The sequence below is a fragment of the Plutella xylostella genome, chromosome 22 (assembly GCF_932276165.1).
Source record: "Plutella xylostella chromosome 22, ilPluXylo3.1, whole genome shotgun sequence".
Classification (NCBI taxonomy): domain Eukaryota; kingdom Metazoa; phylum Arthropoda; class Insecta; order Lepidoptera; family Plutellidae; genus Plutella; species Plutella xylostella.
The window spans coordinates 6,569,586-6,596,499 of NC_064002.1; the positions used below are offsets into that span (position 1 = coordinate 6,569,586).

Here is a 26,914-nt window from a genome sequence, read left to right on the forward strand (position 1 = left end):
ACGAAAAGTAACCTACACAATCGTCAAATGTATGAGATTCCACATCATGTAGAATGAATATGAAAAATAGAATTTTATTAAAAACAAGGTTGAATTTAATTTATAAATTGTCACAATAATCTATAATATATCTTACAATCGTCTTAATAATAAAATAGTAAATATATAAAAAAAACTTACATCTACAATACATAAACTTCGATATTATTCGCAGTTTCACAGCCCAACCACAACCAGCAACAACACATTTCGATACTTTAATGCAAAAAATACCTTCTTTAATACTCCAACAGTTTGGAATAAAATCTTGTGCCCAAAGTAATCTACCAACCTATTTTGCATGGAAATAATCCTATATTCACTATATTAAAGAAAAGTTGTTGATGAGACTTAAAAGGATGATTTATATCAGGTATTTACAGCTGTATTTTAAAAAATATTCAATTCCTGTATATTTACAGCTGCTTGCTTAAAGCAAAGTACCTCTATCGTTAAATTTTACTCCGATTCTTGAACACAATTCCATACGCTGATTTTGGGGATTTCTGATTTTGTAATTTGGAGATTCCACTATTTACAATCTTTCCAACACAGTTCTCTAATGCGTATCTCTAGTTATACTAATTACTCAATTCTACCTTAACGTCCCTACTTCACACTATTAATTCATAGATACATTAAAGCTTATTTAGAAATCTATCCAAGAAATTAAGAATACAAAATTGCATAATAATATTAATCAGTCACTTTTATGAGTTTTTTTCACCCTTTTCTTTTTCATTGTTACTTCTCTTCTCTTCGGCTTCTAACGCTTTCTTTCTTGCGTTTCTTGATTCTAGCTTGTGTTGAACGTAAAATATTCTGCAAGCAAACAAAACGAGCGTTTAACATACTTAAGTCGTTGATCAAAATCTTAATAATTTATCAATATTTTCATGGAACATAATATTATAATAAAGGTTATTGCAAGGTAGAGTGTTAAACCACACAAAACTGTGATCACCCCTTAACGACGCGAGATCGATTCGTGGTTGCGTTGGCGTATAGATACCTACGACAAGCTTATGGCTCTGTCAAGGATGCCACACTGTTGTGACTGTCGGTACGCCGTACGCCTTCTCCTATTCGGCATAGCCGCGGTCCGACACGAAAGCGTCCTAAAAAGAAGTGCATTGGAATACCACTGGCGTCCATATAGTGCGTGCATGTCAGCAAAGATGGCGCTATAGGTAGCGCGGCATATTTTCTACAAGTACCTGTAAATACCAACAGAATCAGATGGCGCTATAAATAGCGCGCAGTTTCAATTTTGCTGATGTCAGTACCATAGAACAAGGGTATACCCTCGTCGTGATGCTACACAAGAAGCGCCAGTGAATCACACGAGTATGACGCAGGTGGGCACGACGAGCGCGGCGCTGATGAGGAACACGGCGCCGGGCAGCGCGGCCAGCGTCTTCATGTAGGTCCACGAGTAGAACGGGTGGAACACCAGCGACGCCACCGTCTCCGTCAGGGAGAACACCGAGTTCATTTTTGCCCATGTTTTTAACGGATCAGCGTGTCAAATGATAGAAGAATACTCACTTTCGATTGGTTGCAGCATAGTTTCTATACGTACCTGACCTTGCGTGTTGATAATTGCAGGAGCTATTTATGAATACCAACAGATGGCGCTACAAGTAGTGCGTGAGACTGCGCTAGAAGAATGCTCGCTTCCTATTGGTTGCGGCACAGGCGTTCTGCGGGCGTCCGTATAGTGCGTGCATGTCACCATAGATGGCGCTATGAGCAGCTCGCAGTCTCAATTTCACCATCACCACGCTACAGAAGAAGTGCTCGTGACTCACACGAGTATGACGCAGGCGGGCACGACGAGCGCGGCGCTGATGAGGAACACGGCGCCGGGCAGCGCGGCCAGCGTCTTCATGTAGGTCCACGAGTAGAACGGGTGGAACACCAGCGACGCCACCGTCTCCGTCAGGGAGAACACCGAGCTCATTGTTGCTCATGTTTTTAACGAATCAGCTTGTTGGCTGATAGAAGAATACTCGCTTTCTATTGGTTGCAGCATAGTTTTTACACGTACCTGACCTTTAGTGTTGATAGTTTCAGTAGCTATTTATAAATACCAACAGATGGCGCTACCTATAGCGCGCAGTAACATCTCAATATGGAAGTCGAATAGTGTCTATACCTACCTGTGCTTGCGTGTAGATAGTTACAGGTACTATTTATTAATACCAACAGATGGCGCTAGTAGCTATTTATAAATCGCAATAGATGGCGCTATAGCCAGTGCACCGTCTCAATTCAGCCGACGTGACGCTACAGAAGAAGAATAAGAACTCACACGAGTATGACGCAGGCGGGCACGACGAGCGCGGCGCTGATGAGGAACACGGCGCCGGGCAGCGCGGCCAGCGTCTTCATGTAGGTCCACGAGTAGAACGGGTGGAACACCAGCGACGCCACCGTCTCCGTCAGAGAGAACACTGAGTTCATTTTTGCTGCGGATTGGGGTGAAACATTAACAGGTTAAGACGATGAAGTAGAAGAAAAAACGTAGGAAGAAGAAGCCGAAGACGGGTGATTTAAGGGTTGCTTATTCTTTTAATGATAATTTTCTATACAGAAGTAAAATTTGATATATGAAATTAATTCACCATAATCATCTTGAAACTTATAAAAAAGCCAAGTAGAAAGTCAAAACTTACCATTTTCCTGTTTATCCACCAATTTTGATATGATGGAGCGTAGAGAGGTAAATGTGGTGGCGTTCAATATTTCCACTACGGGTACTGAAAACACAACAATAGTGCGATTAAGTCTTTAGAAATGTCGCACAAACAATAATGTCTAAAATAGTTTTAACCGTATAGGTACTTAAAGGTGGGTCTACGCTAGACGAACCGAGCACGAGCGGAGCCATTCAGGTTTCGTCGTTCACGGTGTCAAGTGTGGACGTACAACGAACCTACAACAATCATTGTCCTCGAGGGCAAAGCAAAACACTTTGTGTTCGTCAAAAAACCGACAACAGGCGGAACGCAGCCGAGCACGAACGAAAAGTTCGCAGCGCGCTCGTTCGAGGCTTGTAGGTCGGTCCACACTATACGAATTTTCGGCTCGTGCTCCGCTTATGAGCGGATGTTGTCGGTTTTTTGACGAACACAAAGGATTTTGCTTCGCGCTCACTGCGGAAAACTGCGTTCGAGGACAGTATAAGAATAAGAATAAATTTATTCAGATAACTATAGGTAATACATATTTTAAAAATAGGTCAACTCTTAAATCTAAAGGTAGGTGAAATACTGCTCTGAACTAGGAAATAACAGAGTTTTTCCTGTGTTTCAGATTAAAAAGTTACATAAAGAAACTTAAGCATCTAATTAAATAATCTTAGTAACTAAACATCTTAATATTATGAATAAGTTTAATAAGTGATCGTTGTAGGTTCGTTGTACGTCCACACTTGACACCGTGAACGACGAAACCTAAATGGCTCCGCTCGTGCTCGGTTCGTATAGCGTAGACCCACCTTTAACGTTTTAAAAAAAACAAATATGCAATGCACCGCCTTGCGATCTCGACTTTCAATTTCATGGTATAAATACACAGACCATAATTACCACTTATAAAGAATTAATTTTAAAAATGACAGAAGATTTATGGGGCATGTCCGTTAAAGTTATTAGTCATGTTATTGATATCCTAGCACCCCACTTGGCTAATCTTTTTAACAGATGCATTGAGGTCGGTCTATTCCCCGATTTGATGAAACTTAGTAAACTAATACCGCTTTTTAAATCTGGTGAGAAAAATGATCCCAATAATTTTAGGCCTGTATCAGTTCTGCCAGTACTGAGTAAAATATTTGAAAAAATTATGCTGCATCAAATGCTTTCGCACTTTAGTATTCACGGCCTTCTCCATAACCAACAGTTCGGTTTCACCAAAGGTCGATCTACAACTGACGCTGGTGTCGCGTTGGTCAAACACATATTTAGTGCTTGGGAGGAACGTCTTGATGCTGTGGGTGTATTTTGCGATCTATCGAAAGCATTTGATTGTGTGGATCATGCCACTCTACTTATGAAACTTAAATATTATGGGCTAACTGGCAAAGCTCTTACATTATTGGAATCATACTTGAGCAACAGAACTCAACTAGTTGACATAAATGGAGTGCGTTCGGCTGGCTGTCCTGTCAGTATGGGTGTTCCCCAAGGCTCGATTTTAGGACCATTCTTGTTTCTTGTATATGTTAACGATTTACCGTTTTTGGTAGATAAATTATGTGAGATAGTACTGTTTGCTGATGATACTTCACTTATATTTAAGTTGAAGCGACAAGAAGTCAATTTTGACAATGCAAACAGTACTCTTTCCATAGTTGCTAATTGGTTCACTGTAAATAATTTAGCTCATAACTCCAAGAAAACAAAATGTATTAAATTCACTTTGCCTAATGTAAGACAAGTAGAGACATATTTGACATTGAATAACGATAAGCTAGAGTTAGTAAATGAAACGGTATTCCTGGGTATTACAATTGACTCAAAGTTGCAATGGGGACCCCATATTGAGAGGATAAGCGGTAGATTGAGTTCTGCAGCTTATGCGGTTAGAACCATTAGACAGTTAACAGATGTAGATACAGCCAGGCTTGTGTATTTTAGTTATTTTCATAGTGTTATGTCTTACGGAATTCTATTGTGGGGACGAGCGGCTGACATTAATCAAATCTTTGTTCTGCAAAAACGAGCAATTCGAGCCATATATGTATTAGGGTCTAGAATTTCATTAAGAGATACGTTTAAGGAAATAGGTATACTAACTGTTCCATGCCAATATATCTATGAAAATATTATGTATGTTCGTAAAAACTTAAATTCATTTAGTAAAGTAGGAGCCACTCACGGTATTGAGACCAGAAACAAAAATAAGTTGCTTTTCCCCACACTCAGACTTTCGAAAACAAACACATCATTCATGGGGAACTGTATACGTTTTTATAATAAATTATCAAATGAAGCAATAAACCTTACTGAGCAAAAATTTAAGAATCATGTTAAAGCTACATTATGTAGTAAAGCTTACTATAGTATAAATGATTATTTAAACGACAAAAACGCGTGGTCTTGTCCACCTCAGCTAAGGCTATTGAAAAAATGAAATGGATATAGGTACTTAAGTAAAATTGTAGGTACTAGATATAAGTAAAAATTGTAATAGATTATAAGGAAAAAGTTGAAAAGATGCTCGAGGAGTTTTTTTCGCCATTTCTTTCCTTCTCAATGACGGGGCCTTTGTGAAATGGTGGTAGATGACTATCGACAAATAATTGTAAAATTTTACGTCGATTAAACCATTTGAATTTGAATTTGACAAATAGTTTGACCGTCGAAAAATAAAGTTGCAGTGTCCACCCTTAATATAATTTTCACTGTTATCTATAACTTTGTAATTTAATTGCAATAATTAAACATAACTTTAAAAATGCTTAACAATAGCAGATCTCCACAAAAACTCACATAAGTACATCTCCAAATCCGTAGTGACGAAGGCGGTCCACAGGGAGCCGACGAACTTGCTGACGCACGAGATGAGGCAGAGGAGAGAGTCGTCCACCTGCAGCCGCCGGCTCAGCACCGTGATCGAGAATAGGGCGCCTGGAATACATCGAAACAAATATTAATAAACAGCCATTTGTCATCAAGTGTTAATAAACAGCTCTTAAAACTTGATACCCATATCGGCACTGCAAATTAACTTAAAACTATAGTAGGAACCAATGAGAGTTCAATACCGCGATGTACCTTGACACCACTTGATGAGCCACAATTAATATACTAAACAAAAGACAATACCACTAAGTAGGAACCTTTACAAATGTTGATAATAGATGGTGCCTCAAACCCAATTACCGATAAACAGTACCATAACACGCGATGTAGGATTGTCTTTACATGTGTTTTGATATAAATATGGCGCCACAAGCTCACTTATTGAAAAACAATACCGCGGTTCACGTTGTAGGATTTTTTTCATATGTTGATAAAAGATGGCGCCACACGCCCACTTACCGAAAGAATGCAGCACCACAGAGTAGCTCACCAGCAGACTGTACTTCACCATGTCCCAGTTGAGGCGGTTCCGCACGTACAAGTAGAAGATTGTGTGCTCAGCTGGAAATAGAGACACAGATTATACACTCGCGAGCAATGAAAAAGTTCCACCTGCCATTTTCAATCCATCTATTATGAGACGACCGAATGGCGTAGTGGTTAGTGACCTGACTACTGAGCCGATGGTCCCGGGTTCGATTCCCGGCTGGGGCAGATATATTACATTGGGACTAACATAACACTCTGGCGAAAAGTGGGTGTAGCAATGCACCTCTGCCTACCCCGCAAGGGAGTACATTGGTACAAGGCGTGAGTGCGTGTTTTATTTTTTTCTTATATGTTACTGAATTGCTCGTGAGACTCATAATAGTATAGTGGGTCACCTCTACATGGTCATCCGACAACAAGATAGGCAGAGCCACCGAATAATAAAGAGCCTGTAGGTAATATCGGTATGGGACAGCTGATATACCTATACAGATTCATATTATAATGTTAATAGATATGTCGCAGGCAACTGGTTTAATCTTCTGTTTGATTGAACCACTAGCCCGTTCATTGGATGGCGCTATTCAGTTGTATGACTAAAGGACAACTCGTCAAGTCGTTGATTGTAACGTTCGACGTCTTGACTGAACGTCATTCAGCGAAGTCGTTGAATGGGATATAGTATAGCAACTTTGTAATGTCTGGTTAGGGTGAACATCACCAGACAAGAGTCAACAAAAACACTATTTTACAAAGCTCTTATCTCACAAATGAACTAAACAATAACAATAAACGTACCTTCATATTGTTGTTCATAATTATCCAGTTTCGCCACTTTTTCTCTTTGAAACTATCCGCCCGCGGCGTAATAATAGGTAAATCCATGTTTTCACACTATTTTAACACAAATAACGCACTTTAAAGCTAATTTATTTGCAAAAAACTAACAATATAGGTGCTTTTTGTGTCAGCTGTTAGCTGTTAGACGCCATATTTGTTTTATTCACCACCTGACTGATTTTAAGTCAGCTAACTAGTTGGACGTTTTGTGACGCTTGTACAATCAACGTTCGGCCTAGTCATACAACTGAACAGCGCCATCCAATGAACGGGCTAGCGGTACAATCAAACAGGAGATTAAACCAGTTGCCTGCGACAGATACATAATATTAGCACCCAAGGCCCGAGTACAACATACGAGTACTGTATTTAAACAAATATCTGCCCCAGTCGGGGATCAAACCCGCGCATGATGGTAGCAGTCAGGGTTAATAAAGACTACAATATTCGGTCGATTATTAATTAAAATTTTGCTGAACGGCGTAAATTAACAACATAATAAAATGTTGTGCTATTCAGCTCTATAAATACAGAAAACCGTGGGTGTAGTTAACTGGGAAGTAATTGAAACAAAGATGGACTTTTATTGACGGAATTCTGTGCGATGTAGGACTGTAGGTACCAACAAATTACGTAAATAATTTTATTCATTACGTAAAACGACTTTCAGTTAAAAAAAAACAATCATTTTTTTTTAAATAAAACGTAAATCATAATAATTATAATATAATGGTACAAATAGTTTCGATAATGTTTGGGTAAAGTACCTACTACTGGTTTATTGAAGCAACAGGTACAGTCGGAATTTATCAGTGAATGCCCCGAAGACAGGTCAACGTACCCGACGATCAGAATGTCATTGACACCAGATTATTTACATACATTTTATAACACGGGGTGTAAATGGCAGAATATGTGGTTTACGTTTTCGGGGGGCATGACTTTAGCAACCTGTAGCTATAGTATAAAGAATGAACAACATATTTCTCGAAGGTTTTTAAAAGCAGTTTTGTCTGCATAGATTTCGTGTAAAAATATAATTACCTATATAATATATAAACTAATTATTTGAAGGGTACTCAACTCACACATGCTTGGTCCATACACGATAAACACGATGAAAAGAGACAGAATAATTTTCGTCCTTTTTTTCCCATCTCGTCGTCTGAAAGCCACCCTGGCAGTGTCCACAACGTGAGACAAATCGAAAAATGATACATCCGGGCTGTTGGTGCGGTCTGGCTGCAAAGAAAATAGAACATCCGTTTTTATTTTTAGAAAAAAAGTCATAAGGTTTTGCTGGCTGGATGGAAGAAAAACAAATGCGGATATATGACAGATGTTCGGGTGTGCGACCAAGGAGGTTTCAGTTGAACACTACCCTTATTCTAAATCGTAGCAGCCTGTATTTGGGCCAAAATACTCATATAGGCTAATAACCTATTTTTTTTAAATGTACCTAATGCTACATTGACCACTATAAGATATTTTTTATCCAGAAAGCCCATAATAAACCATTAAAATTCGAAGCTTTCAGGAAGATAAAACCCATCATGAATAGAATAATATATTCCGGTGTTAACCAGAGCGTTAATATTGAAATCTTTAAATAAACTTCATTTAACGTTCAAAATCGGGGTTTTCATAAGATTTATTATTTTAGTTCGTTTTAATAACAATAATGTTTTTGGGAATACGCGTTAATAAATTATACATTCAATTTCATTATGGCTGGTGACTGGTGGTCGGCAATCGCCCTATTTACATTATTGAATTTTAAATTCTCTAGGATTTTCCAGTGGTTTCGGAATTATCACCATTTAACAAAATACAACAAGGAATTTAAATTAATATTTTTATTCTGGAGGCTATGGCACTCGCATTATGTAAATATATTTTTAAGGGTGTACTAAGTTAATGACTTATTGCTCTCACAAACAAACCGAACTAAACATAGAATATACTATAAACTTTTGGTTGGATGTCATATAATTTTCACTGTTACTTTGGGATATATTTTCTGGAACATCCGAATTAGAAGTAAGTAATAATAATTATTAATAATCCGATTAGGTGTAGCTGAACCAAAATCTTATATTATTCACACGTATATTATAATCTTCGGAGAATCGACTGTAAAGATTTAATATTTTTTATCAAAATTTTTAGTAATCTCATTAATTAATGTTTTGATAAAAAGAAATAGGTTAAGATATTGATGCGATCTGAATACACTACACTATTCACATCTATGATAATAATAGGTATCTACTTGTTTTTAATTAATCGTTTATCGAATTACTTATGACTATCAATGTCATAAATAAAAATTATTTAATGAAAAAACAGTGTTATGACTATTATAGGAAAAACAATTTTCCTGTAAAAAATGATTTCATGACATCAGTTTTTGATCCTTCAGTAACGCTACCAAATTATAGTATTACTGTATAACCTACCATATAGAAATAATAAAACTAAAAACTATCCATTAACCTTAAAAAATATTGCTTTGGTAGTTACCTACCTAAAGATTTATAAATATTTAATGACTAAATACTGTACTTATATCCGATAATTCATGAAGTGTTCTTCTATGTAAATTGTACACTTGATTTGCGTTATAATAATTATGATTCACTTTAATCATTCATTACTTATCGAATATTTACAGTTGGCTGGATGACTGGTACTTTATTTAATTAAGTATAACTAGACATCCTTGTCCTTATTTGTATTATATTGGTGCAAAAAAGGATTCTTGCAAAGAAAAAAACAATCGAAGTCGCTTGACTTCGATTGTTTTTGATGCTGAAATTGCATCAGTAGACTTCCGAGAACTGACCCGATATTTACAAAACAGAAATTAAATCCTCCACAATAATGATAAATAAATTTACAGACAAAATCAACCTCAAATGTCTATGGTAAGAGGGAAATTAGTAATGAGCGTTACTTACCACTGGTTCTCCTTTCTCTATCAGCAACTGCTCGGGCTCCTTCAAGCAGAACAGCCCGTACATCAGCACAAAGAAGAACATGACGCTCGTCGTGGAGAAGATGACGTAGTAGCCGAACATCTTCAGCAGGATCCCACTGAGGGAGATGCCGATAGGGACCCCCACCGTCATGCAGAAGTTGACAAGACCCACTCGGAATGTGCGGGCTTCTTCTGTCGTGATGTCGCTGATGTACGCAAACACGCCGAGGAACATGGTGACCCAGCCCCCCGTGAACGCGGGGAACACCGTCTCCAGGAGTACCGTGATCTGAACAGGAATCTCGTAGAAGAAGTACACGTTCACGATGTTGTTCAGCGACGTGATGAATTCTCCGAAAATCGGCAGTAGGATGCATACTTTCCGCTTCCCTGTCCTGTCGCTCCACGCTCCTAGGAACATGATGAGGAGGCACGGCACTAGAGTCTGGATTATGCCTTTCCAAATGTCGATAGATGAGATGAGCTTCTGAACTTCTTTCTCGTATGAGGAGTAGTTGTTGTTGTCTCTGGCGATGAGCGCGTCGCACACTACGTCGCCGAACTCCAGGTTGACGCGACACGCCTTGTCCAGGTTCAGATTGCCCATCGCGAACCTGGATATGATGCTAGGCACGATGAGGCCAGCCAGAAGCGGCTCCACGGTGATGTTCCCTCGTATGTAGGTGAGCTTCTCCCCAAAAGTCTTGTCTTTATACAAGATGGCGGCATCTTTGTTCAACGGCTTCTCCTCCACGCTCACCTCGGCTTCAGCTGCTTTGTCACTTTCTCTGTCTTTGGCCACCATGTCGGAATATTTCCACCACTTTAACTACCACTTCAATCTAATTGTGAAATTATTGTACTTACTACTTTTTTCACTATTGATTATTTGTACAAAGATAAAAAGATATTAATTAAACACTTGAACAAGAAGCCATACATGTCGAGGGACAATAATTGAGGTTATTGCTTGTCCGATAATTACGTGTGTTTGTACCGTATCAATATGCTCACTGATAATGAAGTTAAGTTTGAGATAAAACACTTTTGTTTATTGCTAACAATTTCAATGGGATTATACACCTAATACCGCATTAACCTTTATATAACGAGCACCTGTTTGTTATTTTATGATATTTAATATATACATTAGGCAATTTATTTAGTGTTGTTTATATTTTGACGAAGTAGGTAATGTGGTTAAGGTTGCAGTTCCTTTATTAAAGAAAAGAATTGAGGATAAGTAGGTAATATCTGCTGAAGAGAGCCATTCTGTAGATCCTAGGTGTACTAAAAATACATTTAATTAATTTTGTTTACTGACCGAAGCTCATATATTTATAGCACAAAACAATAATAATCAATTATCGACATTGGTTACAGACGCAGTGTGGGCGGCACGGGTTGTGGCTACGCCGCCGCCGGCAGCCATAGGCCGCTTACGGCATCATATTGAAGGCATAAACCAAAGATAATATTAGCTGAAACTTATGTACAAAGTTATTACTAAGTTGCCAACAACCGTTTAGGGTGCCTCACTGCAAATAAGGGAAACACGTTATTACGGACCAGTCACGGCTTTGGAAAACCTTTGACAGGGGCTGAAACTTTCTCATGAATAATATAAGTATACTAATATGTAGGTATATGTAACGGGAACTATGTATAGCTACTCTGCAATTTACATAATTAAGTCCTATTCCATTTTAGTAGTAGAATTTACCGATATCATGTTTATTGAAATATACAACAGAACAAGATCTTTATTTTAAAATAAAGATGCATGACTGTGAACATGACTATATGGTCTAATAACAATACATAGGTATGAAAGTACCAGGCTGCAATTATAAATATTATAATTATTGGCCTATTTATATCTAAAGTATATCTATTTATAAAAATCCGGGAAGTGAGACATTTATATTCAGTAGGCGAGTTTGTTGTACCTCTCTGGCATAATATATTCAAACTCTGACACACAAAAGAAAGATTTTATTTTTTATTTTCTTTTTTACAGTCAAGAAAAAATGACAAAATATTTGTATCATGTGTATTAGCAAATATAAAAGAAGAGCAGGTAAAAGGCGTAAAAGGTTAGTGCATTATTGTGATATTACTTAAATAATAGATTTATTATTTAATGAAATACTGATGAGATCAATTGTTTTAGTTGTTTTTAATACTTAAGTTAATTTGAAGCTACATACATTAGAAAAAAAGCACTACGTGATATTAGTCTTTCTTTAGAACGATTAAGAAACCTATCTGCATTTATCTTTTATCAGCACAGATACGCATTCAAATAAAGCCTTATCCTTGTTTCCATAGCCTAGTAGTACATTAAAATAAACATTTGCTAGCAGCACCGTTGAAATAAGTACTTCTTCTATTTCAGACTATTGAAAGATAAATTTGTATAGCCCTCAACAAGTTATTACTGTGCAATTTTAACTCTACATTGATATAACACGTAATATTTTCACACATAATCAAATTTTAACGCTTTTGTTGATAAATGTACCTACTCTTGGCAAGAATATAAAATAATTGAAAATATTTAATTCAGTCATAGAATTCAGTAAAAAGTCATAAGTATATCATAGCGAAGTTAATTATATTATATATTATTATAGGAACATTGAGACATCGTTTATTGACGAAATAAATATTTTTGATAGAAAATAATACAAGGGATCGGATATAGTTACTGAAATGAACTAGTGCCAATTTTAGTATAACATACAGTTAATTAAAGTAATGCACATAATTATACTGCTGTCACAAGTACTAGTCTGCAACGAAGGCAGACAAGGTACGAGTGGTTAGGTACCTACTCAATATTACAGACAAGTACTTAGTACGTAGACACATACTTGAAACCTATCTAGTTTTGAAATGGCTTTTAGACAATCATAAGTGTTAAGTAATGAGCAGATAACCATTGATCGATTTAACCCATTTTGATGGAACAAAGGTTTTTACCTATGTATCTACCATTTTTAATTCATGTACTTCAAGTAACGTAAATATTATATAAATAAAATTTAAAAAAATCCCGAAATAAAATAGATAAGTATCGGATGTTGCAAGTTAAAAAGTTGCTTAGGACGATGGGTACAGTCAGTCACCTACCGACACCTGGTAAAATACAGCCTGTATCTCATGGTAAAATTCTAATATTATGAACAAATTATGGTACCTACTTAGTTGTAGAGATGCATCATCCCATGACCGCGTGCAGGCGTGCGTGACGACTACTCGTGAAGGTCATGATTTGGACTATTTCAGCAACGCTATAGTCTATCTATACTAGGTACATAACACAAGGTGTTGTAAAAAGGGTATATTAAGCCGAAATAAAACTCAGAATGTCAAAATTCGCGAAAAAAAACCCATTTTCTAATAGAAACTTCGTTGGTCACGCGACTTTTTACTATAGAGATTGTTACTTTTTTCGCGAATTTTTAAATTCTGATTTCATTTCCGGGCTTGAATAACATGCTGCACATGTAGGTTTTGGCTTAGTATACCCTTTTTGCAACGCCCTGTATACATTATTGTTATGGTATTCAGTAGTGTGCAAAAACAATGTGGTTCAGCTAAGAGTCACCTCTAATTACCACGAAGGATTGAAGTCGTGAATGTAGTTATAATTACGTAATCTCGGCAGGCAAAAACATTGTAAGTACCTGCTATAAAAAATATGTCCATAGGTATCTACTTTATCAATAGACGAGATGTACATACTTAAATATGCATACATATGTGCAGTTTGTGCACTGTGCATGTGCAGTGGCCAGACAAAGGCTAAAATATTAAAACAATACACAATATGTATAAAAACATGGAAGACAATAGATTGGGAATGGACCGGTTAGGTAGTTTTGTGGTAAATATTAAATAAAAATAATGATGCCAGGTGCTTATGATCGATGTGATCATAAAACAAAACGTTTGTATCCACTAGTCTAATTTATTTGAACTTTGCCTAAAAACTAACATACTTTGCACGCTTTATACACTCACGGCCAATGAAAAAGATCCACTCACAAAATGCCGACACCAAGCAAATGAATTTTTTTTCAAACATTTAATTAAAAAATTTAACAAAATAGGTACCTATATCTTTTTTAGTTGGTACTTAATATCCTGATGCTTTGTTAAATGTACTTCAATGTCAGTAATATAAAGAGTAATTATGCTAGCCTTCTCCGTTATAGTAATTTGGTGCTTTCCTCACTGGAACCATTTCATTGCCTGTGAGTGTACCTAATAGTAACCGATCCTACACGTGATTTCAAATAAGTGACACCGTTTTTTTTTATCCTTACTGATAAAAGATTTAAATATCATGCTTTCGACAAATTGGCATGATCACCCCATGATCCGATGGTCAAAAGGAATATCTTTAACCCAAGAAACATAGGTACCGTTGTAAATGTTGTTGTCTCGATTTCGCATCCAAAATTTTCTACAGCAGATATTAAACGTTGTATTGGAAAAAAATTCAGGCAAGAGCATTTTTACTAAGAAAATTTTCTCAAGAGCTTCACTTTTACACCTTGTATGTATATAACTAATAAAATAACAATTAATTAGTTTTATTTTTTTGTTTTCTATTTAAAAACAGTAAGCACTGTTCAATAACACCGACGTTGTACAGTTATAGGACCCGCTGTCCGGTTCCAACGTAACTGATAATTTTATTGATTTCAACCGGTTTTTTACACGCCTTTTTAGTTTTACAAGTATTTTTAGTACGGCTCTCATTCTCAAAAAAATGTTTTTATACCGATACTTAAATATGTTTAGTTTAATATTTTATAAACCTCGAACTGTTCACTCACTCTCTACCGCTTTCAAATGAAACTGAACACTAAGTTAAACCTGCGTTTGAACTATGTATAATTTAGAAAAGTGAATATCATGCGATTATATGGAATACTTGCAAGCTAATGTGACAATTGCTGCACCACCGGAAGTAAATAATAGTCAAACATGCAATTTAAGTTAAAGAGATAAACGTGAATTTTATTGTGTGCATGTGCATACCGTAACATAATTATTCTAACATTTTAACACCGGTAATGGCCACAGCTAATCCATATAGAAAATTACACAACTTTTTAGCTTATCATCGATAAATCTCACAATTACCAGTAGCAAATGGATAAAAACGGAACAAACACACAATGCCGACTAAAAAAAAATATACAAAATATTGAAGTTTACAATTCTTACTCGATTGTCTTTTGTAGTTACAAACAGTTATTAACTAGTTATTGATTCACATCACTTTCACCGTAACATTAGCGGCACCAGTGGCTGTGGCGAGAGGCCGGCCGCACTGTAGCACGTAAATTGCCCGGCTCCACCAGCCTTGCGTAATAATTCATTGGCTCAATAAGGTAATAGCTCTTGCCTTTGTACGATTGTTATAAACAGGTGAACTGTTCGACGGGATCCTTAGGTCTTCATCACACTGTGACCGATACGCGGCGTATGGACTCGTATTATCTGATTGAAATTATAAAACGTACTGAGAGTTGGTGAGCGCTTCGGTGACTAGACAGTTTTTAAAAACAAGTTCTTGCCTACTGCACTCGTGCGTCGTGATGTACTTACAAGAAGCGGACAGACATGTTTCTGTAAAAGGATAATTAAGGTTTCTATGACCCTAATGAATTTATTCTTCGTGTATCCTTCTAATGAACTTCACCTAGCCTTAGGGGTGTTCTGTATTATCTACCTCTCGGTATATTCTTGTTTTTCTGCTCAGTATTTTCCCGAATGTGTATATTGTATTAATACCCACCTATCGTGTATATTTATTTATTCATATGTATAGACCATTTCTTGAGTGGAGACCACAAACAGATAAACGTAGCGTGGGACGCCCCAGACCGCTGGACCGCCATCGGTAGACGGGTAGCCGCTAGCCGGTGGTTGGATGAGGAAGGCCTCCTTGGGACGGGCATATTATGTCTAGCCGTGGATGAATATGAGCTGATTGTCCCGAATTATCGGGAGTTGTACCGATTTCGACTCACAGAATAATCAAGATAATTATTCTGAGTGTAGACGAGCCTTAATATTAATATCGGCGAGTTGAGGGTAGACTAATTTATCCACGTAAACGAGCAGCGCGGGAGCGCTTTTTCACTTTTGGTGAGCAGCCGCGGTGAGCAGACGGAGAGTGAGGGAGTTATCAGTGTCGTGGGTGCGAGAGGACCCCGCGGAGCGGAGCCGAGGCGCCCAGGCTCGGGGAGCCGAGGCGGGCGTGATGGCCCGGTTCAGACAACAGCCAGTTACTGCAAGTGCGCAGCTAAGTGACCTTTCTACTTACCTTTTATATCTCGTTTATGATTGATAAGTTATACCTACACTTGATTTCTTGATGTACCAATTGTGTTTATAATGAGTAAGGAAACTAAGGAGCTAATAATGTCAGGTTTAAAGGAGGTACGAGTACATACCGTACCCGTACCGTGTGATAATAGATAGATTAGATATTCAGTGCGCCAGGGGAAACAATCCCATGTGATCAGTGTAAGAAGCTAGGGAATCAATCCCATGTGATCAGTGTAAGAAGCTAGGGAAACAATCCTATGTGATCAGTCCCAGGGAACAACCCTGCTAGCGAGGCACGGGGTGGCTATAGGGGAGGTTGGAGGCCACTGGGGTGAAACCCCTAAGAACATCAGGATTATCCTTGACATTCAGACGATCAGGTTATTAGACTGATCGGTCATCACGTGTGCGTGATACTAAGTAACTAATTTGTTTATGATATATCCCATATTCAGTTCGTCACCGTGATTAGTATGTTTGTACTAATCACGGTTATTAATTATTAACAGTTCAGATATTCGCGTTTACTCATATAAATAGTTAAATGAATCCGCGACATGGTGGAGATGCTGGGATCTGAGTGCAGTGTTACAGCTTTGTTTGACTTACGTGTAATTTATTTTTCCCTGCAAAAGGGTTTTGCAAAATACAAGAAAAGTTATTTTGAAATATCATGATAAACGTTCACCAGTGAATACTTTAGTTGTTTGAGAGAAATTGGGGACTATTCTTGAGACTCGTGAAAGGTTTTAATGAAAATATACACATAAAGATTAAAATACAAGTAAATTAGTTTGGTGTAACTCTTATATTAGTAGTCAATAGTATTTGACTGATCTAAGCATTACTTATTGAGTATTTGATGAAATTACAAGTACCTATAAATTGAAGTAAACCTTTGAGAGTTTAAATGATACATGCATTAGAGTCGCTTTTAGAGTAGCGTAACATTATAGTGACAAGATCTTCCAGTAGTGGATGGCATACGATATTTGAGAGGATTATGATTGGAATTTTGCAGTATGTCAATTTGCAGTTAGCAATTGATCAAATTTAGACCTGCAAATGAGCGAAGTCAGATTTGAATTTATTAGTTATCATACTGAAATAATGTGATAGTACAGTCCGTTCACCGAAATGTGACTTTTAGATAATGAGTATTGTAGTCTACAATCTGTTCACTCAGCATATATTTTTCCCTGAGTATTATAGATATACCTATTTAGTGAATTTTTGAGTAATATATCATAGCGTGTGTGAGTAATTTATTCCTGGCACTTATTATGGTGCAGATTCAGATATTTAGTGATTGAATTAGACGCCATCGGGATAATCAAGTGGTTGCTCACAAGTTATTGGACTGCAAAGATGTTACATAGTTAATGCTATCCTTGATAAATGAAGCACAAATTCTACAATTTTATAATGAAATGAAACTTGTAAAGGTTCAAGTCACAGTACGAGGCGAGTAGACAACAGGCGCCCGCGCTGGCGCCACCGCCCGTTTCTTTGTTATGTTACATTGTTGCAGTCTAAATAATTTGCAAAGAAATTTGTTTTTTATTGCCTATTGAATATGGTTCAGTTTAATGAAGGATTTCCCAGAAAATATTTTTTGATTTGATGATAAGTAGTACAAAACTCAGGTGATGCTCTTGCTTGTGGGTAGCTACTCCTTGAAATTTAGAATAACCAGTTGAAAAGCTATGAGCTAAAGAATATACCTATACCAGATGTTCGAAAGGAACAGTTTGCCTATTACCAAACATTTTGTAGTTCTCTTCGGATTGATAATTCGAGGATATTAGAATTAGATATCGTGAAAGTTGGTAGAACTTGTACTAAGTATCTGAGTTCGGCCGCCACGGCGCAGTCCGCGTTGCACGTGCACATACGGGATTTCCTAGACGAAACTGAACTTCTTAGGGTGCTTTTCCACCAGAGATGTGCTATGCAGCTATGCTGCGAAGATGTGATATCTACGCTACGAAAATATGTGACCGTTTCCACCAATACTACGCTAGGTAGCTGTGCGAGGAAGATGCGCTACGAAGATGCGCCGCCGCAAAGTAGCTGTGCGAGAAAGATGCGCATCTCGAGCTATGCTATGTATCGATAGTAGGGAAACGACGGGGGCGGCGGCGCCATAGCTACACCACTCGCGATGGTCCATAGCACATATCCATAGCACGCATCCATAGCACACATCCATAGCACGCATCATTCCATACAAAAAACATATCTTAGTTGAATCCGTTTCCACCAGTGCTAAGCTATGTGCACCAATAATTATGATTGGTGGATATCAAACGCATCCATAGCATCGTAGCATAGCACATCTCTGGTGGAAAAGCACCCTTAGACGGTCAAAATTAATCTCTTGACATGGAGTCAAGTAATTAAATTCAAAAATTGTACCGAATATGAATAGTGAAGTTGTCAGTTAATGAAGATTATACCCATGTATATATTGTTCTCTGAAGTTATTTTAATTAATTCTGCTTTATAATATAATAAAGCTTCAAGTTATTTAGAAGTTAAATGTGTGTCTTACTTTAGTTCAATGTGAACTTTAAAATGTTTAGATTTCAGTAAGCGTTAAACTTTAGTTACAAGTGAATGGCCTTAACCAAGGAGCGACTCAGAAAAGGATCAGAATTTAAAGTACTTAGCTCATAAATCAAAGAACGTTTTTGGTTATTAATACCCAAGCAGGGTGGCCAATATCGGAGAATGAATCTCCTCTTGAAAATGAATATGATTCGCATTGTGCCCAATACTGTTAAGAGTGTTTGAATTGTCATTGTATTGAAACTCGTACTCTTACTGAGTATACTTACTTATACTTACATATATCTTAGCAATGTAAAATTTCAGATAAATTCTTGCGATTTTCTTCTCAAGCAGACCAAACGTAACATAAGTCTGTATAGTTGCTTAAGTACTGTACCTTCAACCTAAAGTTTCTGAAGGTAAAGGAAAACAAACTGTAAAATTGATATACTCAGATGAAATTAGATATATGAATACTGGGTTAACTAAGACTATTCTTTTTCTTTGCATATAAGTACCAAGTTGGGGCACACAATCACGTGCCAACGTTAACAAGATATATACCTTATAGAATGTTTATAGTAATCATATAATTTAAAGGATCACGAGTGATCTCAGAAGTTTTAGTCAATGAGTCCGAGACGAAAATAAGTAGTTTCAGTTTCATCAAAGTTGAAACAGTATGTGAGATGAAGTTGATTAGTGTCGTTACAGCTGTTAGAATTATATCACATTAGAATTATAAAACAAGTAATAAAGTAGCGCGACAACACTTGCATGGTTGCATGTTATGACCTATCAGTAACAGTAAGTTGCCTATACAGAGAGATCAAGTTAAGTCAGTCATTCAGAACGTTGCATTGTGGTATGTGGTATTCACCATATTTTTAAAATGAGTTATTTAGCTAATATTCAAATCTGTCGTAAAATTGGCCATTTTTATGAAAGTTCTGCTATGATTAATGTTATAACATTCTAGTAATAGCACGTAAAATAGCCCAGTTGCAGCAAAAGCAATGCTATTAAGAAATAAGAATTCAGATCTAGTTAAGAAGTTAATCTAGACTACTCATTGACAATGTGGAATACCTACAAAGTAACTAAAATCTTAGTGATAAATATCATGATGGTACAGTAGATCGATTATTAATTTAGAGTTTTACTTTACGAAACGTGGTCTTAAATCCATGGTTATAAACTTATAACAGTACTGATATAGAGGAACGCTAGATATAAGACATAGACCACCACAGACTTAAATCAGTCATCAAAGATAAAATTCAGATTCACGTTATTTTGAATCCAAAATAGTTATAAAAACAAGTTTGCCATAGGTAAATAGTATGGATAACTAAGTAGTATATAAACACATCCCTTTCATTGAGATCTGCAATATTCTTAGATTTTGTATCATTTTTAGAATCCAATTATGTGTGGTATACAATGTATAATTGTATACATATAATGCACATGACCTTAACTAGCATGTGGTATTGGTACTCATAAAGTAAAGTACCTATGTAAGAACAGAATTATATGTAGATATACATGGGTACGTACGTACGTCACCAATGTAAGAAGAATTCAATAGACAGATAGACGGTAATCCTCTTTATGTTTCCTTAACATACAGATGTTATATCAGAAGAATATTGTATAAGTCAGAAGTTTAAGTAGTGTGAGTGTTGAGTGTTGAAGCAAAAGTGTACCTAAGTCTCAATTAAAATTAAAGATTAACAATTTTCATGTTAAATGTTGAGTACTTACTTACCTAACTAGAGAACAGATGTGCAAACTGGTGCTTACGTACTATGTATTAGGCTTGAAGAAGGATAGATAGAATATGTGCAACACATGTAGGTACATGTGATGCACATGATGTTGGCTGTGTTTTAGTGTGAATAAATGAAATGAATATTTGAGGCCCAATGGGGATGTAACTGAAATATTATGTAATTATAGGATAAGATAAGAAGACCTTTGTGCAAGGTATGCAGATTGGGGCATACAATTCCGGATAAATTTTTAAATTTACAACTCAATACCGGGATTCCGGTATTGGTGCCGGTATTAGACTTCATTGTAATAAATGGCATATATTGTGTTTAAAGGTCGTGTAGGACCAAATTAAACAAGAAAAGTTTTACTTACAACAATTGTGTATTAGAGTTTATATTTTAGAATATATATTTTTTAACATTGATTTTCGTTTACGCATGGACAACAGTAGATTTCCAACGTCCGAAAACTGCATTAAACGGTTGGAAACAAGTGGGCTTTCGTGGTATATAGGAACACAAGGCTAACTATATCTTAATCGCTTTATTTATAGCCTAAAAGGGTCCGATTCCGGTGTTACTTCCATGCCGGTATTAACGTTCGATACCGGTATTGAAAAAAGCATAAAGTTTGTCCGGGATCCCGGTAGACAGATATGCAAATGGTAACCTGTGTGCATTTTATAGTGAATGGGTACTACTATACTTGTTCATTGAGTCAGAGTCAGAGTCAGAGTTAGAGTCAGAGTCAGAGTCAGGGTCAGAGTCAGAGTCCGAGTCAGAGTCAGAGTCAGAGTCAGAGTCACAGTAAGAGTCACAGTCAGTCACAGTCAGAGTCACAGTCAGAGTCACAGTCAGAGTCAGTGGCAAAGTCAGTGCCCGTTGTAATTGGAAAGGTTGAGCTAATTTATAAGTAATGAACCTACCCATACATCTGAACTTTCATAGAACGTTGACCAGAACTATAGACAGAACATATAATTGCATATCAGTATCAGTATCAGAACCAGTATCAGCATCAGTATCGGTGTATGACTAACCGTGTCATCAAACTCTGTATAATAACCAAGTCCAGTGTCAGACCAAGAGAGAGTTAGCCTCAGTTTAGATATACTAAAGTATCTTATTCATGATCTGACTTTTATGTGGGTTTACTATCACATAATATTCCCAGCAACTTAGTCCTATTACAAATACTTGTTGCAATGAATGTTTCCAAACTTATATCGTAATCTGTTAATGATAAAGAGACAGATTCTTTAATGGTATTCTAATATGAAGGGATGAAAAGACAGAATAGCACTCCTAAAGTTCAGGCATACTATAAGAGTCTGATGACTACTAAGTTAATGTTTTATGGCAGACAGACAGACATAAGTATACCTGCTTTCACTAGGTATTTCAGTAACAAAATGGATTTTGTTGTTTTGCTAGCATTTATTATCATTACCAATCTATAATAACTAGCACTGTTTTATACGAATAGTCGTAAGGATAAAAGACTTGCCATAGGGCAACGACGTAATAAGTCGAATACAAATCACAATTTTTAACTTTGAACTGCTGTTAACTTCCTATATTTGCCCTTGAACCATGTATGTGTTGGTTCAACATTTTAACTGTCAAAGGCAATATGAAAGCATAACAATAATGATGGAGGTTACAGAATGTAAAATATTACAATACACAGAAATTTACTCTAATGCTTGTTATAATAAAAGCTAAGGCTTAGATGTTCAAATTAAAAGTTTTTCTGTGCCGGGGAGGGTCTTCGAACGTAGTTCAAGATAATAGCTTGTAGTAGCTAACACTCCACTTATACCAAAACATAAATACATATAGAATAATAAAATTGAGTTACAGTATGGTTATAGATGAAGAGATTAATATAGTTGTTGTACATTGAACATTCATTTGGGATACCTACTAATATTTATATCCTTAGAATAGCAAACAATAAATACAATATTAATAAAGATAAATGATAAGAATATGACATGATTATATTGTTTAGTCTGAAGCGTTAATTTAGCTATATGGGGGACGTGTCGACACCGAATACATTATTGTGTGTTGAAATAGATGTATTCTATTCTATTCTGTGCAGAGAGGGGGCGATGTTTCTGTGCGTGGCTCTCTCGAGTGGAACCTTTGTGCATTTCCCCTTGGTTTCGGCTAGGCCAGCCACAGCTCCCGAGTAAACTGTCACAATAGTTTGTTTGCTAATTCTTATTTGATTTAAGATTATCGTTGATTGAGTATTAAGATTTAGAGTGTTCAAGTGTCTACATGCTGAAGTCAACAGGACAAATAGCTAAAAGCAGAAAATTGCAGTACAGCCGTGTGTATTATGTGACAGATATCAGTAATAAATGTAAATGCAAGAAGAGGTGTAGTAAGAAAAGAAGAGGTGTAGTAAGAATAAAAGATAATAGAAAAATAGGATGAACTATTATTTGTAATAGAAGCCACATAGTAGAAGTATCAAATAGAACTTGCAATAGAAAATTGCTTGAATTACTGGAATGTTGTTATGGTACGAAAGGAGAAGTGCAATTGAGGAACTTGTAGCAAAGGAGCCAAAACTAGAGATTGCTACCGATGTATGCTTTATTGCTTATTCATGAAACAGGCATTAATATAGACGTAAAATCAAAACACGAAAAATTTTAGAAGGGTCTAATTTTTCGGTGGCTGATCTATACATATACTTATGTTAGACTTTCTATTCCATTGATCATATTTCGTAATCATAATTACCTTGTTTCACTTATTATTAGTATAATGTTATCATGTGTGTAACACGTGGACATAGTGCCACTTATTAGGAATTAATACTGTTATAATAATTCAAATGTAATCATTAAACAAGCTAGAACCGGACAAACGCACACAGCTTCTATAATAACTCGCACCCGGCCGCAGTACGGCCGTTTAGTATAAATACTGGGCGTAGAAGCTGTGAGCGTCAGTTCGGTTCCGACGCTTGACAAGTAAGGTCGCTCTGAATATTGTACTTAATCTTGATCTATAGAATATTGTACTTGTCTTGATGCTAAAATACAGTTCTGACATAAAATCTACAAGTTTTTATTTTTGTGTCCCACAAATCAGAAGTGGAGATAACACTGATTTTAACCAGGAGGTGTTGTCAGTGGCTACCCAGCACAACATAAGGAAAAAAAAGAGTAAGACGCTCAATTATTTCTTTTGTTGAAACCCAGGTGAGTGTATTGAAGTTTGTTTTTTATTTTTCTTCTTTTATTGTGTGATAAAATATGTATTCTGGTGGGAACTTCTTGTTTCACTCAGAGATATCGGGTTCAATTCCTGTGCGAACCATTAACATGTTGCTAAGTGCTTGTTGTTGCTAATCATTGCTATAAATCTGTTACCATGCCTATTATGCCTGCATAACGCCATGTAGACCAGGTGGTTGCTTTATTTTTCTCTATTACTGGCTTAACATTTTATCTCATTTTGCAATTATCATAAAATTACGGGGTTTGATTCCTTCAATAAAAGTCAAAAAAGTTTACTGATTTATTAAATACTTCATCACAACTGTCATTTTATGATTTATTATATAAGATAATTAACATTTGTTTTTTTTTATTTTGAGCCGCACTATGGAACGCAAATTGTGTACTCCATCGCGGCTACAGGGTCGAAGTCGCAGCCCACACTCCAGGCAGCGGCACACTGGGTCCATGCAGCAGCGCATTGACTCCGGGCCACGACGCTCCCGCTCCAGGCAGCGGCGCTCCGGCTCCAGGCGGCGACGCCCCCGGTCCAGAGAGGGTCGCTCCAGACAGCAGCACTCCGGCTCCAGCCGAAGGCGCTCCAGCTCCAGGCAACGGAGCTCCAGCTCCAGGCAGCGGAGCTCCAGCCTGAGGCGCTCTCGCTCCAGGCAGCGGCGCTCTCGCTCCAGGCAGCGGCGCTCTCGCTCCAAGCAGCGGAGCTCCAGCTTCAGGCAGCAGCGCACCAGCTCGCATCAACCGGGTAACATAGACAATGTTTTAACTAATAACAGTAACATGGATATTAATAAGCTAGTAGAGGCATTACAAGTACTTAAAAACACCAACACTACAGACAGAATTCAAACCCCCTCCGCGCAAAACTCAATACCTGATTTCGATCCTTCACGTCCTGAACAAACAATTGAAACGTGGCTTCATAAAGTAAACGAATGTGCAATAATCTTTAACTGGACTCAGAAGGAAACTACATATTTCGCGTTACCAAAATTAAAGGGGGTTGCAAAAAAATGGTATGAGGGTTTAGATTCCTTGCTGTTTACATGGCCAGAATGGCAAACTAAACTAAAAACTGCCTTTCCAAGTAACGAAAACTACGGACAAAAATTAACGACGATGCTTGCCAAACGGGCAAAATTTGGCGACTCCTTAGAGGACTATTTCTATGAGAAGATCGCATTACTTAATCGTTGCGGAATATCGGGTAAAAATGCAATAGAATGTATTGTTTTTGGTATCGATGATCGTAACATTAGATTAGGTGCTGAAGCGGCACAGTTCGAATCACAAGATAAACTTTTATGCTATCTAAGAAATACAAAATCCCTTAGGCCAAATTTTTCCAGTAATACACAGAAAAACAAAACGTTTAGCACTAAAATAGAGTCAACTGGAGCAAAAGATCCACCAAGATGTCACAGTTGCAAAGAGATAGGTCACTTTAAATCCAATTGTCCTAAAAACCCCATGATATGTAATAATTGTTCGAAAACTGGTCATACGGCCGATAAATGTCGTACCCCTAAACCTAAATCTGTCCTCAATATTACGGCTGATAATTCTGGCGACAAAAAATACTTCAAAAATGCAAAAATAAATGGAATTACTAAACCATGCTTCATAGATTTTGGTAGTAATGCAACCATGATAAAAGAATCTGAGATTAATAATATCGACACAAATTGGGACAGAAATTGTTATTTACCGGTCTTAAAGGGTTTTGGGCAAAGTCTTATAAAAGCTGTAGGTAAAAGTATTCTGGACATAGAGATTGATGGAATAAACGCCATGGTTGAAGTATTTATTGTACCCGACACCGTGATGGACACCCCCTTATTAATAGGACAGTCATTTACTGAACAACCACACATAATTTTCCAAAAAGATTCAAACAATCTAAAAATCATGAAAAAGGGTTCTAAAACCCTTAAAATTAATCTTACGAGTAGCAAACAAATAAATATAGATGGATTAACAATAGTTGAAGTAAAGTCATCCCCGAGTTTTACTGGCGATGTGTATATAGACGGTACAACAAGGTACAAAATAGGCGGAGATCATTATTTGGTTCAGGGATTGTTTTCTTTGGAAAATGGCCATGGTTTTATACTTTTAAAGGGTCTTACGGCTAAACCATTTCCGGTGAAAAAAGACCAGATCATTGCGCAATGCACTCCTGCTGTCCAAGAACCAATTAATGATTTGACAACAGTTAACATCCGGTCACTCTCAACAGTTGATGATTTAAAACCTATTGACCGTAAGGACGTAAATACAGAAGAGTCATTAGACGAACATGATGTATTAAAACTTTTAGAACTTCTAAACGCTAATCGAAAATGCTTTGCCCTCAACTTGCAAGAACTAGGCGTGACTAACAAGACAGAGATGTGTATAAAATTAAAAGATGACACCCCAGTAGTTTATAGACCATACAGATTATCTATCCATGAACGATCAAAAGTGCGTGACATGATTCAAGAACTTGAAGATAGCTCTATAATAAGACCATCAAACTCGAATTACTCAAGTCCCATCGTTCTAGTTAAAAAAAAGAATGGTAAAACTCGTCTTTGCGTGGATTACAGGGCATTAAATCAAAAGACGGTAAAAGAAAACTATCCTTTGCCCCGGATAGACGATAAAATAGATGAGCTAGCCGGTAACGAATACTACACAACACTTGATCTAGCGTCAGGCTATTATCAGATCCCTATTCGTGAAGAAGATCGCCACAAAACAGCTTTCGTGACGCCTGACGGACATTTTGAGTTTACTCGAATGCCATTCGGGTTAGTTAATGCGCCAGCAGTTTTCATGCGACTTATAAATCAAGTCTTAGGGCATAACGTTGCATCGGCTTACATGGATGATATAATTATACCATCAAAAACATTAGACGAAGGCATGAGTAGGCTTGAATCAGTTTTAGAGTTGTTACAGGATGCGGGGCTAACATTAAATCTAGAAAAATGTTGTTTCTTTTACAAAAAAATAAATTACTTAGGTTTCGAGCTAAGCAAGGATGGT

At 37.0% G+C, this 26,914-nt stretch overlaps 1 protein-coding gene across 4 annotated transcripts; it reads right to left on the reverse strand.

Annotated features, from left to right (window-relative positions):
• Positions 1-69: 69 nt before the first annotated feature.
• On the reverse strand, positions 70-15,108 carry LOC105392546 (proton-coupled folate transporter). Of its 4 annotated transcripts, none has more exons than XM_038122535.2 (8): positions 14,772-15,108; positions 9,920-10,817; positions 8,048-8,201; positions 6,090-6,191; positions 5,538-5,675; positions 2,718-2,801; positions 2,354-2,510; positions 70-861 (listed from the first exon to the last, which is right to left on the reverse strand). In XM_038122535.2, exons 2-8 carry the CDS (start codon positions 10,742-10,744, stop codon positions 750-752), a joined length of 1,572 nt encoding a protein of 523 aa, XP_037978463.2. In that variant the 5' UTR covers positions 10,745-10,817; positions 14,772-15,108; the 3' UTR covers positions 70-749. The 4 variants fall into 4 exon arrangements, with proteins under 4 accessions (XP_037978463.2, XP_011562496.3, XP_037978464.2 ...); XM_011564194.3 differs by having other exon boundaries at positions 9,920-10,952; positions 14,772-14,802; XM_038122536.2 differs by lacking the exon at positions 14,772-15,108 and adding an exon at positions 14,735-14,752.
• Positions 15,109-26,914: the final 11,806 nt, after the last annotated feature.

Excerpts from the sequence above, each read along its gene's own strand:
- LOC105392546 (XM_038122535.2), bottom strand. The coding sequence starts at position 10,744 with ATGGTGGCCAAAGACAGAGAAAGTGACAAAGCAGCTGAAGCCGAGGTG. Across the intron at positions 5,676-6,089 it reads TGTGGTGCTGCATTCTTTCG|GCGCCCTATTCTCGATCACG; the intron begins GTAAGTGGGCGT and ends GATGTATTCCAG. Across the intron at positions 2,802-5,537 it reads GGATTTGGAGATGTACTTAT|TACCCGTAGTGGAAATATTG; the intron begins GTGAGTTTTTGT and ends TTGTGTTTTCAG.